The 12,632-nt window shown below is 41.5% G+C and overlaps 1 protein-coding gene across 3 annotated transcripts in view; it reads right to left on the bottom strand.

The window, feature by feature from the left end:
* LOC129727286 (uncharacterized) overlaps window positions 1-12,632 on the bottom strand; it is a 91,927-nt gene that overhangs the window by 6,685 nt on the left and 72,610 nt on the right. For all 3 annotated transcript variants that reach the window (XM_055684964.1, XM_055684963.1, XM_055684962.1), the window contains one exon: window positions 3,389-4,459. In XM_055684964.1, coding sequence (XP_055540939.1) covers window positions 3,584-4,459 — 876 coding nt within the window. In that variant the 3' untranslated portion in view covers window positions 3,389-3,583. The remainder of the gene's footprint in view (window positions 1-3,388; window positions 4,460-12,632) is intronic.

The following is a 12,632-nucleotide window of genomic DNA, read 5'->3' as shown; positions in this document are numbered from 1 at the left end:
AAGTGCTCTCCCAGATCATCTTTTGCCGTCTCTCGCCGCTAGCACAACGATTTGTGGGAAGTTATCAAGTCGATTTTGTGGATGGGCGAACGACAACGCACCGTCAGATCCTACAAAAGTGTAGTGAACGCACCACCTATTCTTCGATTATAGGGCCGCTCACGACCGTGTAGACCTATGGAAAGTTATAAACGATAATGGTTTCCCTGCGAAACTCATAAAACTGATTTTGACCACGATGAATGGTGTTGCAGCCATTTTGAAATCTTTAGAATGGAAAATGCATAAAAGTTGGTTTTTCTGTACGAATCTCCATATAAATTTAAAATGCAATGCGCCAAGCGGAGACAAAACCAATCGACTTCCGATAAATTAAGGATTGTTTGGGGTCCCAAAAAGAACAAAAAAAAACTTGTTTCTGCCTTTCCGCAATCAAGTTTTGCTTTTTCCATATAACAATTTCCCACCCTAATATACATTCTTATTTTGATCTCTAACTCTCAGGTTATGAACTTCGCATGTTTTCTGTTTGGAATCAGTCCAAATGTTGTGTGATTCGAGAGAACATATTGGTTGATTAAGGCTTGAGCGCAACTAATGTATACAAATTATTCACAAGCTTAAAAGACATTTTTCCAAATTAAAAGCATGCAAAAAACCAACCAAAAATCGAAGGATCTCTGTTTAACAGATGCTAATTTGAATAATTTTACATTGAAGTTTTAGATCAGAAAAATTTCAAATCGACATCAGATTAGCAACATTTTCTTCTATGTATAACTTTTTATTGCAGGTTTAAAAATTGATAAATTGATAAAAACAGATTAATAAGCGAAGACAACCGACCTATGCAGAGAAGGTGAGAAATTAATTCAAGCGCAATTCGAATTTTTCAATTCGAGACGTAACCAAGAAGGTCAATTCTACCGTTTCGATCGTCCAGCAGACAATGGAGCGAGCCAGACTTCAAATTTTCAAGGTAAGGAAGGAGCCTAGCTCAACCGATAAACAGGATACGGTGGCCAAGACCCGCGTCAGGAAGCTGTACCGTAAGTAGTTGTAGCTACCGAAATATACGACGAAATGTCCTTTGAAGAGGACGCAAAGCATTTTTCCGACCGGATGTTTTTTGACAGCGAGTTTTGCCCGGATATTTCGGAGAAGGTCCGGAAGAAAGAAGTCTACAAATTTGTCAAGAAGTACTTGATATGGCAGACGATCTGAGGGTGCAGCATATTCCTGTTCCTAACGACCGGCTCCATCAACAACCGAATATATAAAGAAGTAAGCCCCCATAAGCGCCTGCTGTTAGTCCCACAAAGGCCACTGTTTTGGCCGGTTCTGGCAACGTGCTATTACGCGAAACCGGTGATGAAGTGTTACGAAGCCAATGATATTGTTTTTGTGTGCCGAAAGAGCTAAATCCATCAATTTCGCCAGAACTTTGCCCAATAGAAAAACTCAGGGTGATCATGAAGCGCCGGAATCCGGAAAACGAAGGTCTTTAAAATTGAACACAATTTAAAGAAAGAGTAAATGAAAGTGTGTAAGTAGGATGGCGAAAGTGTTGCACAGGATTTGATGGGTAACGTAAGTCCAAGTTGCGAATATTATGCTTAGGAGAGAATAAACCAACTTTGCAAAAACGTGTGTTTACAATACAATCCCGTCGGGATGCGGTATATTTTTCCAAATCTGTGTCATATTTCCAGTTCGCTTGTTTTTCGCTCTCCCTACTTCACATACTGTCTGTTTAATGAACTTGCGTGTTAACGGGTAAAAGCAGTTGTTAAAAAAAGAAATTTAGTTCGAAAAATTTACAATATATGTTCATTTATTCCCTGAGAGTTTCAAAAGTATCCGATTTAAAATGAAATTTTGATGATTATTTTTGTCAGTTGCATTTTTTTTCTAGCATGGTAAAAATAGTGTGATAACTCAGTACCAATTACAGACATTAACAGAATTTTGATTTGTATTGCAAATTTAGTATAATTTATGAGTTGCATTGAAGAGACGCAATTGTTGCATTATGTTTGCACCTTCAAATCAAATTCAATCATTTAGAAATGGTCAAAACTTCCACAAGTTTGTTACCTGACTCAAGAGATCGCTAGATGGTTCTATCGCGCACCAATCCGAAGTAGCTCACTCGACGGCAGAATAGACCAATTCCTGCGCATACCACATCCCTATCGCCGTTTCCAGCCGACAGCGTCCATCACGCCGTTGTCTCGCGGATGAGATAAGCTTACCCAAATATGACAGCGCATTCGCTCCGCGGTAAATAATAGAATCCACGGCAAGAAGTGTGTAGAACAGTGCGAAAATTATCGAACCGAGTTTATTTTTTTATACCGGAATCTCGACTTTTAGGAAGCAAACCGATGGTCTCGCGATGGTCACCACAGGTTTTGGTCAAAACGACAGCGGTAACACAAGGACAAGCCCCTAGGACCGAAAATGTCTGCCACCGCGTTGTGACTCATTCACCCCAAACAGGTTAGCGGACCAGTAGTGACTATATTGGGGGAGAGATGAGGCGGTAAAAATATCAACATTTGGAAGTTAAAAAAATTATCAATAAAAATCATCACTCGCTAGCGCTGTTTCCAAACATATGCCAGTCGCGAAAACGCGCGCAAGGTTTCGTAAGTTTTTTTTTTCTGCACACCCGACCCCACAACGGCTTCGAGACTTTATGGCACTCAGATGAGTCAAACCTTCCGACCGAAAAGATGTCATCATGAATTAGCTGGAATAGTGTGCTGGTGTTTACAGCAGCATTCTATGCGACGACGTGATGATGAAAGGTGTGGTAAATATCGAGCGTTTGACAGGCGGATAATTGGTAACAACGTCAAGGTTCGCATGGATTAGTGGACTTTTGACTTTGCCAACTGAATTCAATTATTGGTCTTTGCTGCTGCGTGCAATCCGATACTCGGTGAAACCTTACGAAATGCATCTTCTTTCACGTAAAACTTAGAAAGTGGTTGATATGCTAAAAAGAGGATGTCAGATATTATTCTAATAATCCACTGAATTGAGAAATTATGTTAGGGAAATTAATTGATTTTGTTAAAAACCTTAAATCCTAAACAATCCTAGGCATCCCTTGCACACGTTGTGAAACATCTATCTACTTTTAATGCAAAAAATTGTGAGTGTATGATAAGTCCAGTCATGTTTCATTACACCGGCTGTGTACATTGGGGCCCAACATTAATTTTAAAAAATATCTTAGGATCCAACCGATTCCACTGCGTTAAATGCGCAGCTGCAAATACCAACCAGCGCGCGGCTATCCAGTGATATTTCACAGGTATCAACACCGAAACAAGCCTATTAAACAGAACTAAAAACTTAAAAACAAAATAAAACCTACTCTTGCTCCCACTACACCGAGTGCGTTTCAACCGCACTCGACAGTCACTTTCGCGCGCGCCTCGATCATCCTACACAGTGGCGAAGCACGCTGCCGCCGTCGCCGCCACCGCACACTCGTTCCGCTTTCACGTTTCTCATCTCTCCCAGCAGCAGCAGCAGCAGCAACACTAACATTAACAAAATAACAACGACTCTAATTCAACGGCTCAGCGATGCATTTGCACTGCTTGATGCGTTGGATGCGCTTCCGGCGCAACTGTGGCACTAGCGAGGGACACCTCAGCGTCACCGTGATCCAAGTGAACTTTTTGGGCTTACAGAAAGCGCACGAGCGGAACGCCGGTCCCGTCAAATCTTCATCTTCAAAGTCCAAATCCACCTCTCGCCGGCCACCACCGCCGCCACCTCCGTGGTGACCTCCGTGACCAGCGTGACGTCCGTTGGCACCTCCTCCACCGGCATGATGCCGCCTGCGCTTAGGCGACTTTGGAATGTAGAACGAATTGCATTGCCCATAACAAAAGCGATTGATGATCGTCCGGCTGAGGCATCCTTCTTCCCGAATTCGTTGCACCAGTGGTTCCGTCTTGCACCAGTCCTTCTTCAGGTACTCCTTTCGCGTCACTACCAGTGCATTCTTGCTCGATTTGAGCAGTTTGTCTCCCCGATGGTACGCTTGCAAATCGGCCAAAATATCCGCGTTGGAGGAGGAACCCCCCGGAGACTGGTACTGATAACCTCCGCCACCACCGGTTTCGTTGAATGCAACAGCCGAAGCCGACTGACGCCGCCCGTTGAAGTCGAAATCGATCGCCACCTCGGGCGTCTGATACAGGTCAACCCCGGTACTGCTGTCCTCGGTCGCACCGTCCTCGTCCATCAGCTCATTCTGCACCAGGTATCGCTTCTCATCCCGCGAGGCATTCATGCGTCGCTCTGCCAGGACCCGTTCGACGTGCCGGGTGTTGATGATGTCCAGAATCGAATCGGACAGTTGTATCCGATGACCGGATGAATAAATCAGCAGGAATGAGAAGAGTATTAGCAGCCGTTTCATTGTCAGATTCATCTGCAAGTGCGAGAACAGAGAAGAAATCGAAAGTGACGGTTAGAACTGGCGTAACATAAATAAATGAATGTTGAACTACAAATCTGGTCATTGAAATGATACATTTCGCGTGGCGTGGAATGGCATGCAGTATTCAAAACAAGCGCTATTTGGTGGGAATAAAGCGTAAAAGCGTAACCATAATGTAAACTTTTTCATCATCTAATCGAACTAATGTATAGAAGCCCGAACCGCTACCGAATTTTTTATTCCTCGTAATAAACCGTAATAGTATTCTAACTTCTAAGTGTAACTTTTATTCAAAAAATAATTATAAAAATCATAAGTTTTGCTCGTATTTAAACTGTGGATTACTGTGAAATTTTTTAAAGATCATCGGGAATCAATTACAGTCAGTTTTTTTACGCAGGGAATGCGTTCCAAATTTGTATGGAACCGCTTGAAAAAATTGACTATATTGAATTGAAAAAATAGACTTAGAAAACTGTTCCAAAACGTTCGAAAATTGACTGAATATGATAGTGGCCAATCTAAGGGCCAAAATGCAATATTATATATTTTCAGTATTTACACCAAAAAAAATTTTTTACTGGTATATGATTTCTTTCGTCCTGAAACGGAAAACGTGATTGGAATGAGGTCGATATCTTGAACTGTTTTTGCATTATTGGAGAACGGAAGCCGCTTAAAAATAACAGCGTAAAAAAACTGACTGTATATGTTTTCAAGCGTAGAAAACTAGGAGAAAGACAAAAAGTAAATGAGAAAGAGGAAAGAGTGATAGATAAGCAGTATAAAAAAAGAAATAAAGAGAGAAAAGACAGAGTAGCAAGAAATGTCAGTCATATGATTAGCTTTGAGAGAGAGAGAGAGAGAGAGAGAGAGAGAGAGAGAGAGAGAGATGGTTTGACAAAGTCGCAGAGTGAATGGATAGGACACGTTAAAAAGATAATGTTTTTGGCGCTACTATTATCGTTTACCAGGTTTATTTAATTTAATATTTGATATCTTTGATAATCAAATTTCACGATAGGGTGTTACTTTCATGTTTTTTTTCGGATATGTATGAACAATGGGCGTTAATGGCGGTTGTAAAACACGAATAGGCATAAACTCAAACCTTCAAAAGCATAATTTCACTCAAACAGTGAGCTTCTCAACACCCAACGCAAACGGGAAACATTTTATTACTTTAGGGCAATTTTTTATTACTTATTGTGTCTTATGACTGCGCATTATACACAAATAGTAACAAACAAAAAGTAATAAAAATTATGACGGCCACACGCTTGTATGTGTTTCTGGAGGAGAACATACAGCCAAGCACCCACCGCAATGCATGTGTTAGCAAGACTTCACTCGCTGCATTTGTATTGATGCCACGATCAGATTCATTTTTGCTTCCCTTCATCCACACATAATGGGAATCTCACCCGTCAACCTCAAATGTCTAATTAGAAACACTTTCGTTTCGTCCCCCAGTGTTTACATGAAATGGAAATATGTAATACTGTCTGACCAGAGTTGCCGAAGTTGCGAATATTGTCTGGATAGGCACGAGTATTGTATTTTCAAACAGGTGCAAATGAGTTTCCATGAACCAATGAGTACGTGTTTTAGATATCTTGCAGGAGAGCGAATGTTTTTGTTTTTCTCTAACGCAGTTTACAGATCGTGATGTCATTTAAAGACGCATTTTAAGTCTTTGAAATCATCAACGTTTGCCTACTCTATGACGGGGAAAATGCTTCTTGGCAGCTCTTGTTATATTTTTTCTCTACTCCGTATGCGAACTAATACACGCACACCGGATGAATTGGAGATTGAAGAAACTTGTAACATGTGCAACATATGCGACGGTGTGTGATTTTTTTTTTTGCTTGAGATGGAAAGTAAGCAGTTTTCGACAGAAAAAATCTTGCATGTGGTTGAAACGACCATTATTAGATAGTCGTACTCCCGTAACACGTGCTAAATTTATGTCAGTATGTGTTGTTACTTGACTGGGGAAGAATTTTATTGCCTTTAAAGTAATAGGTTTGTTACCCAAAAGGCAATTTTGCGCTATTGCTTCTAAAGTAATAAGGAAAAGTTTTGCGTGAATTAAGATGCACAAAGCAGTGCTCTAAAATATAACGTTCCTAAAGAATTCAGCCACGTCACAATGTTACGCCAACGCACTCGGTCCATGGCAGCTTGTCTCCAATTTCTTGAGCATTCGACTCTACTAAGATCTTGTTCCACTCGGTCCGACGATCTAACATGTTGCGCCCCTCTACGTTTTGTCCGGACTCGGAACGAGCACAGTTTTTGCGGGACTATTGTCCAGCAATCTTACAACTCGTCTCGCTCGTTGTACCCTTCGTATGACACTATACGAAACGCACTAGGAACCCTCAGACACATGAATGTGTAGGTGCTTTCCAATTTACCACGATAACCGTTAGTATCTAGCGCTTCAGACCACACTGGCATCCCATACCTAAGTATGAACGAAACCACGCAGGCAAGAAGTTTACGCTTGTTGCCATACACCGCTGAGCTATTTGAAATCATTCGACGTAGTGTCTTCGACCTCGCGTATGCAGAGCGCGACCGTCAGATCGTCCTCTTCGGCCGACTCGCCGTAGACCTCTAGCGTTATGTCGTCTGCGAAACCAACGATTCCTACAGAAAACTTTAGTCGTACATGACATTCCACAACACCGTGCCCAGGATGGAACCTTGCGGTACCCATGCGGTGGTTGGGATAAACGTATTAATTTCCTCCGTGTTGTAAACTTGTACTTTATTCCGGAAATAATTTTTGCAAAAACTATGGCCCTAAACATACGTCGTTCGGAAACAGCCAATACTTACTAGTCCTCCTCGAGCGTGGTCCATGGCTCGTGCCCGTAGAGGACTACCGATTTTAAAACATGGTGCACTTGGTATCGGATGAAATCTACAAGACCTCAAGGTACTCCGCAATAAGCTCGAGTCTCTGCTACAATACATTTGCAGATTTCTTTGCTTGTAACCAGGCTTCGTTTTGCTCGTCTTCATCTTAAAGGGAAAACAGTTTTCTCCCCTCTTAACAACTGTGAGCTTACATTCAATGTGCACCACACCATCTGCTGCAGAGAGAGCGCTGAGCAGCGTTGCAAAGCGAGCGAGAAGCAAATCTTTCTCCTCCTCTCTGCTTGAGAACTAGCTACGCTTCTCAAGTCTTTTGCAAACACGCTTTCGAGATCCTCTTTCTTCTTCATGCATTCCCCTGAATAGCAGCAAGCACGCACCGACATGCAAAAACTGTTTTGTATTGCTACTCAGCGATTGTAAAAGAGTACGCGAGTTTCTGCTAGCGAGTAGGAGTACTTGACTAAACGAAAATGCTTTTTTCATCTGCCCGGTTTTGCCTCGTGCACCGACAGCCGAACGTGGGGGAGGAATCTGTAAAGTATCGCATACCGGAACGTGTACACTTAAAATATATTTCACGTTATAATTACCGGGAAAGTTATGTGAATATTTTCCATTGTCATTTTCACGTAGATTTTACGTGATTGTCATTTGATTTCAGCATGAACTAATGAGATGATTTATCCTGTGAATCTTATTCAGTAGACATATGCATTTCATGTGAGTTTCACGTAGAATTCAACTACCGGTAAAGTGAAAAGCATTTGATTGTCTGATAGCTACTACGCTTTATGCAACATATAATTTTCAATTGTGATTTCCCAAATACTTGATTGGAAATAGTTTTCAGAAATTATCCAAATATGTTGCTTGATAACGGGCATGCAAAATCGCCAATTTGTAAATGAATTAAACGACATTCAAAATGACAAAATGATATTGCGACATATGTCGTAGATAATTACCGTTAGCTGTAACTGTTTATGTTCAGATAATTCCTCGTCATTTTAGCTGAATCTGTGGGAAATCTGTAAGTTCAAGACTCGATGTCGGATTCTTAAGGTTTTTCTAAAGCTCACTTATTGGCAAGTCATCGTGAAATTCCTTTTTATGTCCAGAAACTGAATTACACAACAGCTTCGCCATTTTGATTTCTGTGTATTTTCGCACGGAGAGTTCACGCGGTACTTCATTCTGTTTGATTGATAACACATAGTATGCATGTGATTTTCACGTAGATGTTATGTTTGTCACATAAATCATGCAAAATGACAGAAAATGAAGAAGTACAGGAAATTTCACGTAACAATAATGTGAAAAATATTTTGAGTGTAGGGTATCGGAATGCCTTTGTAATTTTTACTAGCAGTCTTATGCAAACCAGCCGAAGCAAACCGCTGCCGAAGTAGGGTAAGGAACGGCTTAAGCAGTAGCGCCTATTTTAATCAGTCGAAGAAAACAGGCCTCAAACTCCTGCATTTTAATCAATATCGACAATTTCAATGATGGAAACGAAAACTTTGATTGTTTAGCTGTCTTACGAATATAAGCAATACCGTTAATCACAAAGAAATCTGTGGACAATTGTAATTGAAACAAATCGACCTATATTGCAACCATTCAGGAGCCACTTCGAGTGCTGAAAAAAAAAAGCCTGCAAAACAGATGGAAACTGCTTAAAATAGGTTCGGGGTGATTGGAATAGTGTCCATCGATTGGTAACTCTGATTGATGATTGTTAAAGTTTGCCAACTTAGTTTTACAATCTGAAAACAAGTTCTGACAGGGAAAACGATAGAGAACAGATTGGTATACTACTGTTTGAGTTTCACCCAACACATTTCGAGTATTTCGTCTGAATACACAGGCGGTTCCTAAAGCTGCTTAGAATATGTTCCCTACCCTAGTTCGTTACCCTATTTGAAATATTTTTTTTGTCCCTCTGCAACTATCGCAATGCATCTTGACACAATTGTACTACACTACACGCGAGTGAAGGAGTAGGCGCGCGTGTGTGCATATGATCTCGGGAGCAAATGCGAGCAAGGAAGACAGCGAGAAAGAACGAGAAATAGCTTGAATGGAGAATTCTCCAGTGAGTGAAATTGGCAGCTACGAGAACCTGACCTGAGGTGTGTTGCATGCTGTTTATGAGTGAGACTAACAACACTGGCGCTGAGCAATAGTTTCTCTGGCGGCAAAATACTCCTAATTCCACAAAGCAGAAGCCCAGTGAAACTCCTGTAAATAGCTCATCCGCGCACGCAAGATAAGTGGAATAAATTGCTCGGCGAACAACGGAGAATTGTGTTACCGTTTTCATCGCTCTGCGGTGCGGCAGAAACACTATAAAATCGAACGTGCTGCAGAATACGCACTCATGGTGAGTTGTAAATCTTACTATAATATTAAATTCAAAAACGGTTAGGATGTGGTTTCAATGTGAACCTAAATGCTTTTTTCTTTGGCCAACTTCTCTTTCAGTAACGGAAAAGCTAACGAAAACTGCTCCTTGCTCAAACTGAGAGAAGAAAAAACAATTGTTTACCCCTGGTACGCGATGATTAAGAGTGAAAATGAACTCTGCGACTGAAATACTCTACGCCTAAATGTGGATAGACAACCACCCCAGGAGGAGATGTACTGTTCAGCTACCACCTGAAACCTCCTTCCGGCAAGGTACACGTCGTCTGTGAAGTTGAAAAAAAAACTGGCTGGATTCATGTCCCGCATTTTAAAGGCTGCCGCTGCACGTTTCATTACTTTTTCAAACGCAATATGGCACAGAAGTCAGGAAACACCGTCGCCTTGTCAAAGTCCCTTGCGTGTTTCAAGCAGGCCTGGTAGCGCATCCGAAATCTTCACACATCACTGTACACCAGCCAGCGTGACCTTGATTAGGTTCGTCGGTTTCGCAAGTAAATCATTTTCATTTATTCTTCTTCATAGCTCTACACGCTCGATAGTATTGTAAGCGGTTTTGCAATCGATAAAAAGAGGTGCGTAGCCGCAAGGTTACAGAGTTCGCTTTGACAGGCGGATGGTCGGGGGTTCGCATCTTAGTAGAATAACACCATCCAATGTCAAAGAGGATTTATGTATAGGTTTAGTCTTAGGCTCTTCCGCCACTTACCATTCTTTTCTTTGATACCTTTGTGTGATTTTCCCTTAACAAAAAATAAGTTCTTCCTATAAATAAAACTGTTCAGAAGAGCGCACACCGAAACTTCCCCAGGGAATTATGATGGGCGATAATTAGCAAGAGGAATAAGGCTCGGTATAATAGAGCAGTAAGCGTGGGAGCAAACGTAGAAGAAGGGTAAAATACACGCAAGCACAGATAGAATAATTACAAGCAAGCCTGTTCTCAATAGCGGTATTGACAATAATAGAAGTGCGGCATACAGCAGACAGCCGGCCATATCTCACAATAATAGATCAACGATTCTGGTCGCAGTGAGAAAGTCCATACAGGAAAAAAGGAGCGTGGAAACTTGATATTCGCGACACTTTTGGATGATCTGCCGTTGCATGAAAATGTGGTCCGTTGTCGATCACCTATCCACAAAACCGATAACTTCCCACAAACCGTTTCGCTAGCGGCGAGAATCTAAAAAGGTGATGCTTTGTTGTTATTCAGTTACTTGATAGCATCCTTAACTTCACTTATCGTGGGGGATGGCATGTCTCCCTTATCTAGTGTGCAGATCAAGTCGTTCTCTCTGCCGTATTGGTCTTCTGCCTCTGCGCCATTCAGATGTTCAGTTACTTGATAGCATCCTTAACTTCACTTATCGTGGGGGATGGCATGTCTCCCTTATCTAGTGTGCAGATCAAGTCGTTCTCTCTGCCGTATTGGTCTTCTGCCTCTGCGCCATTCAGATGTTCATTGTAAGGTTGCTTCCAGCTGTCGATCAACTCTCGTTCATCCGTGAACTTCCTCCATCTTTATCCCGACACATGGATTCACACGTTTTTTGAGAACGATACAGCATTTCTTTACACTCCAGCTCCAAAAGAGCGGTCTGCTGTCTTCGTTTCTGTTTATTTAGCAGCATTATTTGCTGAGAATTTCGCTAGCGTTTTCAATATTAATTGTGCCACATATGATACTATTACCGCCGCTCTTCTACCTGTTCCTAGCGACTTGTTTAGTACAGATACCTTTAGAGCTATGAATGAGGATGTTGTGAACGGAATTTTATGCGATGAATCAGGTGCTTCAACTGAGATGTTTGCATGGATTGATTGGTATCTTCGTCATCGCAAAACTAAAATCTAGTGTATCTGAAAGAGTGCTGCGATCATTGGAAGTGAAAATTGAAAATGATTGGCTGTAATTTTCGAAGAATTTTGCTGGGGAAAATGACTTTTATCAGCACTGGTTGAGAGTCGTGTTTTGGGTAACTAAAGTGATACTAACATTGAAGAACGGCCTCTAATCCTCAACTTGCACATTCTGTTATAGATTAGCTACCACCCAAATCATAGAATAATTTCGAAACATATCGGAGGAATCCAACGAAATAGCATTACGAGCAGAAAAAAAACGAATAAAATATTTTTTCTTTAGTTTTCCCGTAAGCAAACGTAGAAGCGACGAACCCGGCGAGCAATATAGACCGTTCCGATAATTATAAATACACTAACGATCAGACGTCATTTCAAATAACGTGCAGTATTCAACCAAACGTTGGCTGCGTCCTGTTGTTTACATCCAAAAGAAACAGATGCTGTCATTTTTTCTAACATTTAGTGCGAAATTTTGAAAATGCGTGGCCTTTCTCCCGAGCAAAGAAAGCGAATTGTGCACAAATGGGGCACCGTGAGTGGTCTTTCTATAAGAAAATTAGCCAGAAAAGAAGGTATAAGTGTCGGAGCAGTTCAAACCGCATTGCGGAAGTATTGTGAAGAGTGCACATTTACTGATGCCCCAAGACGTGGTAGAAAACCCGGGCCTGTTGATCCCACAATGGACAAAAAGGTTAAGGAATACTACAAGCGGCATCCTTCCGTATCAGTACGAGATGTGGCGAGAAAGCTTGGAACCTCGGCGAGTAACGTTATGCGTGCCAAGGGAAGAATGGGTCTACAGACCCGTCGGAAGCAGGAGCAGCCAAAACGAAATCCAAAACAAGCTGAATCTGTGAAACCGAGAGCTCGGAAGCTTTATGACAAACTTCTGACCAAAAAAATGGGGTGTGTTATCATGGATTACGAAACCTACATAAAACTGGACTATAGGACTCTGCCAGGATCGCAATTTTATACA

This window comes from Wyeomyia smithii, chromosome 3, assembly GCF_029784165.1.
Source record: "Wyeomyia smithii strain HCP4-BCI-WySm-NY-G18 chromosome 3, ASM2978416v1, whole genome shotgun sequence".
Lineage (NCBI taxonomy): Eukaryota > Metazoa > Arthropoda > Insecta > Diptera > Culicidae > Wyeomyia > Wyeomyia smithii.
Note: the sequence above shows the minus strand (reverse complement) of the source record. Positions and strands in the feature narration are given on the sequence as shown.